Here is a 5,228-nt window from a genome sequence, read left to right as displayed (position 1 = left end):
GAGGCAAGAGGTTTAACTGACAAAACGAAAACCCCTCCCGCTAAAAAAAAATTAAAACACCCATTCACCAAACTTGAAAAGCATCGAGGGCGGGGTGCGGGGTGGAGGGTGGGAATCCCTGGCCTCAGCTCGGTTAGACCCGCGTGTGGGTCGAGGCCCTGGATTCGCCGCTCCTCCGTGGTCGCCGCGAAGAGACTGGGGAGACCCGGGAGGGAGGGCGACACGCCGGACCCGAGATCCGGCTCCAGTTAATTAAAGCCGAGGCAAAGGCCCTGCCGCGCGGGCTAATCCCCGCGCTGCGCTGCCCACCGGCCCGGAAAAGCCTCTCCGCGGTGCTTGAGGCTGAGATTGGGGCTGGAGTTGGTGGAGGCGAGAAGCCGCCTCGAACTTGGGTGCTCCGTGACTGGGGTTTGTGTGTGTGCTCGTCCCTGAGCCTCGGAGAAGACGGCGGCATTTATGAGACGTCGATCAGCTCTGTGATTAAAAATCCAGTCCTGGGCATTTTTAATCATTCGCCACTCAAACGCCTGCAAGCAATCTCGCCCGCCCCTCGCGGCTCTGGGGAGTTCGGTGCCCGATGCGTGAGGCCTGGGGTGGCTTGTCGGTTAAGGGTGGGAAGGACCCACAGAGACTGACGACTAGACAGGGAGTGGGCTCAACTGAGTGCATGAAGCGGGCCGCTAGCTGCCCTATTGCCGACCGGGTCCAAGCAAGCTGGGCTCCAGAGCTGGCGCCTGGCGGAGAGACGGTGCGCCCAGGCGCCTGGCCTGAATACTCACCCAGCAGCGAGGAGAAGGAGGCCGACGTGTCAATGGCACTTTGGAAGTTCTCCTCCATCTTCAGGCCGTCCAGCATGTTCGGGCCGGGCCGGGAGGACCTGGAGAGGAGAGGAGACGACGCCTTAGGCGTCTGTGCCCTCCGGGACGCGGCGCCCGTAGCCGCCGCACTCTTGGGAAAAGACGGAGGGAGTGTCCAGGGTGACCCGAATGAGCTGGGAGGGTAGAGTCCAGCCAAGAGAAATGTGGGGTGGGAGGAGAGAAACGAGTCACAGCGAACTGCTCTGACTGATCTGATTTCACTCGAAGTCAACGCGTTAAGTACTTAGGCCTCCGCCCCCCAACTGCGTTTCTCCTTCCCCTGCCCCCCAACCCCCTCCACCCGGTCCCCAGCCCAGATTTCCCATCCCGAGTCCGACTCCGCCCCAACCTATACCAGTGGGGGCCCTAGGGACGTCTCTGCGGGAACCCAACTACTGGGGTAAGACGGAGATTAAAAAGAGTGGGTGTTTTCCCTCGCGGGGCCCGGCCCAGGCACGCGGAACTACGAGGTCTACAGCCCGCGCCCAGACCGGCCGCGTTGCGTCCCTCACCTGCCCCGACCGAGGAGGGGCAGAGTAAGCGACCCGGAGAGCGTCCCGCCAGCTCCCGGACTCAGGGCACTGGCATCTGCTGGGGGCGCGCAGGAGCGGGCGTGCTGGGCGCGCGGGGAGGTCCTCCCGCCGGTCGGCCGGTGCCGGGAATGTCTGCAGGAGCAAAGAAGTCGCCTCGGGGAGGAGCCGCGGCTGGCCCTGCTCACTCTTGGATGCATTTCAAATCAACTTTCAGAAACACGCCCGCCCGAGCTGGAGCCTAGGAACGGGCAGCCTTCCTTACCTGATGGGTGAGCTCGCTCCCGGTGGCAGGAGCCGAATGAAGTTGCCGAGCGCCGCGGGAAGCTTCGGCCGGGGGAGGCGTAGGCCCTCGAGGCTGCAGCCAGAGCGGCCGCCCCCGGCTCCGGCGCGCCCGGGAGGGAGCCGGAGCGAGCGCCGGCCCCTGGCTCCGCTCCTCGGCGCGCCCGGGCCGGGCCGGGACGTGGCCGCGGGCGGCCGGCCTTCTCGGGACGTCCTGCCCGCCCGCGTCGCTCCTCGGGAGGAGGGGAGGGCCCGAGGCTTCTCCCAGGCTAGAGGGAAGGCGGAGGCCCACGGTCCTGGGTGCGAGTCGGGCCCTGCTTGGCTGGGGCGGATCCGGTCGCTTCTGACAGGGGCCGCGGCGCTGCGTGCGCGGCGGAGGGAAGGGGGTGGGGTGCGCAGGGAGGGGGCTGGGAGCGCGTCCCGTGGAGGGCCCGTGGTGCTCGCTTCCCAGCCTGGCTGAGCAGCCCAACCTCGCGGCCACCGCCGGGTGCGCCCCTCGGCCGCTGCAACCTCCCGGGCACGCAAAGTTTCCTCCCCTCCACGTGTAATCGCTACCTCCGGGAGCGCTGGCCCCGATGCCGCCCGCGGCCCCGAGCCCCCGCTGCGCCTTCGCAGAGATCTCCAAGCCACCTGGACCGCGGCGCCGGCACGCTGGTTCCCTGGCCGCCCTCCAACCACTGCGAGTGATAAAAGCACCGCAAACCTCACCCGGGCAGCCGGAAAGGCCAAGAAGCTATTTGCCGCGCGTGGCTGCGGGACCCTGCAGCTCCCGAGCTACTCAAACCCCTTCTTGGTCACCCAGGGCTCCCGCAAGTTCCCAACTTCCGTTGGCCTCAAAACCCCGTTCCCCGTTTCAGTTTGAAAGCCGTTCACAGATGCAAATGCCGAGGATCCAAGGCCAGAGTTTGAATCAGGCTCCTGGTAGGGACTAGGTGGGATCTGACCCCCATGAGGTGAGCTCGGAATAACACTGCGCTGGAAGTCAGCTAAGGGGACATTCTAAGGGGAGCAAAGTATCTGGGGGGAAGTGTTAACTCACTACACCGCCTAACCCTAGCCTCCAGTGATAGAGCATTAGCCCCTGCAGGAGCAGAAACTGGGTCTCCTGTGTATCCCAGGAGGTTACCGCTGTCCTGGGCTTCAAGTGGAGATTCAATAAAAAAAAAAAAATCAAGACACTGGCTAACGTTTATGGAACATCTATTTTGTTCCAGGCTTGGTTACATAGTTAACTCATTTAATCTTTACAGCAACCCTAGGAGGTGGAGACATTATCCCAACATTACAGGTGAGGCAAACAGAGCACAGAGGGCACCTGAATACTATGGGAAGTTTCAGTTCTCTGGGGTTCTCTGGGGGCCCCTCAGTTCCTGAACCGAACAGAAGTGAATTGGAATTCCCACGCACTTTGGCAAGGTGAACCTGAGCAGAGGACATGCCACAGAGCAAGCGTTTTCTATTACCTGCTCCAAGGACAGGACCACTTGCTTATTTTTAAAGAAAAAGTACTGGCAGCACTTGCTGCAATGTGCTTAGGGGCAGTGACCCCATTTTCAGTACTTTATGCCAGCAAAGCACAAGCCAAACACTGAATATCACTTCAGAGAAACAAGGGAAAAGGGCAAGAGTTTAATACTTTACATTTGAACGCTGCTTTATACTGTTCAGGGTACTTTCACATACATGATTTTGCTTGATCTTTACAATAAACCCGTGAGGTAGGCAGAACCATTAGTTTTATCCATTGTTTCAGATGATTTGGGGGGGCTTAGCAGGGCTGGGAGATTTCTCTGATGTTGACCAGATGGCTAGTGGCATGTCCCCTGACACCTGTCCTTTGTCCTTTCTGCCACCCCAGATAGAGCAGGGTGTGAAGAAAATGTATATGAATGACAAGTATTCTTAGGAGAATACATAAAATAGAAGTTAGGCAAGAAAAAAAGAGTTAGGCAAGTACAATCATAAAGAATATTTTTAAATGTCCAGCAGAGCTTTGGTTTCACTGAAGGTCTTGAATTTATGAAATACGTTAACTAGTAGTGAGAATGTTTCTTTTAGAGAATATCCTGAAAGTGGGTAGATTCTCATTGGATCTGGGACCCAGCTTTTTCCAGTGGTCCTTGCATCTGGAGGGCAGCCTGATTAGTGTAGATTACACAAGGGTCTGGTAGGACTGTCTTTCCCCAGCTGGCCCTTGGGCACCTCCAGGACAGAGTTGTATCTCATGATACATTATAAGTCGTAGGGTCCTCGGTGCAGAGCTAGGCACATATATGTGATCAACAAGTGCCCTTTACTTAACTGATGGATGAGGGATGCACTCACTGTCTGGCGGGGAGGGGGGTAGCACTGCAGTAAAGGTGAAAACACAGTGTGTCAGGAATCAAAGGACCTCAGTTTCATTCCCATCTCTGCCACTGGGTCAGTCAGGCCATCCGTTCACCTCTCTGGGCAGCAATACTTCCTCTCTGAAATGACGGGGCTATACTATATGGTCTGTAAGGCCCCCCACAGTCTAAAGTTTGTAGAATCAGACTTCCTTTGGACAATGGGATAGCCAGTAACCCAGTGGATCCTTATGTGCTTTGCAGAATTTGTCTAGGTGTGGACGAGCTGATGTGTCCAAGTGATGTGTCTAAACCAATATAGATACACCTTGTTTATTCAGTTTTATCTTCTATGATTTATTTTACCCTTACCAATGAATTAGGGATCATGAATCCCATTCCTACCCCTTATTGTTTCACTCTGGCCCTTAGTCAACTCAGTGACGTGAATGAGTGAACAGGCATATTTCCATCTGTGAACAATCCTCCTGATCATGCCTCATGGTTTTCCATTTTTAACTCAAACACCATTATTTTACCTTTTTAATGAAAAAAAGTTACCGCAGAGCCACCGTCCAGAAGCTCTTTATGAAAAATAAGCCGTGTTCTCCCTTTTATCAGAAGTATTTTTTTCCAAGAATTTGTGGAAGCGAGGTAAACAGGCTGCAGGAGAGACTTCCCAAATTACAGACTTTCAGAATTGGAAGTGACCTTAAAGCTCATCTGGTACAACTATTTTATTTATATGGTCAAGTTCATTCCCCTAGAATTGCCACCTCAGGGCTGGGCACTCACAATGTCAAATCCTAGTTCCAAGATCTGTCAGATGTGGGCAGAGCAGCCTCCCCCATCCTGCTCACTTTTCTCTGAACCCGCTCCAGTTTTTCTCTATCTCTCATAAATTATGGCAGCCAGACCTGTTGCAACTTTCCAGTGATCCTATGTTCAGGGCCTCCTCTCCTTTCTCTGGCCATAAAACATTCATTAGCATGGTCTGATTTTATGTTAGCATTTTCGGTGGCTGGCCGCTGTTGACTCACATTGTACATGTTGTTAACAAAACCTGCTCAGTCCTTTTTTCACACGGGCTGCTGGTAGGCCACATCTTCCCCAGATCGCAATTATACAGTTGGTGTTTGGCCTCAAGTGTGGAAACTTCCATTTATCCCTGGTAAGAGATAGGCAGCTGTTCCAAACGTCAGGAATCTTGCAACTTCAAGCAGATTCCAAGA

General features: G+C 55.4%; 1 protein-coding gene across 2 annotated transcripts in view; it reads right to left on the bottom strand.

The window, feature by feature from the left end:
• LMX1A (LIM homeobox transcription factor 1 alpha) overlaps positions 1-2,008 on the bottom strand; it is a 155,788-nt gene extending 153,780 nt beyond the window's left edge. Inside the window, exons 1-2 of one of the 2 annotated variants that reach the window (XM_007457396.1) lie at positions 1,653-2,008; positions 780-877 (exon numbers count right to left, since the gene is read on the bottom strand). In XM_007457396.1, the coding sequence (XP_007457458.1) occupies positions 780-855 (76 nt within the window). In that variant the 5' untranslated portion in view covers positions 856-877; positions 1,653-2,008. Of the gene's footprint in view, positions 1-779; positions 878-1,369; positions 1,530-1,652 lie in introns of those variants that run through there. The other variant, XM_007457397.1, reaches the window with a different exon arrangement.
• Between the last annotated feature and the right edge of the window lie 3,220 nt (positions 2,009-5,228).

This window comes from Lipotes vexillifer, unplaced genomic scaffold (genome assembly GCF_000442215.2).
Source record: "Lipotes vexillifer unplaced genomic scaffold, Lipotes_vexillifer_v1.1 scaffold1048, whole genome shotgun sequence".
In the NCBI taxonomy this organism is placed as follows: domain Eukaryota; kingdom Metazoa; phylum Chordata; class Mammalia; order Artiodactyla; family Lipotidae; genus Lipotes; species Lipotes vexillifer.
The sequence above is the reverse complement of the archived record's forward strand: the minus strand, read 5'-3'. Positions and strand labels throughout refer to the sequence as shown.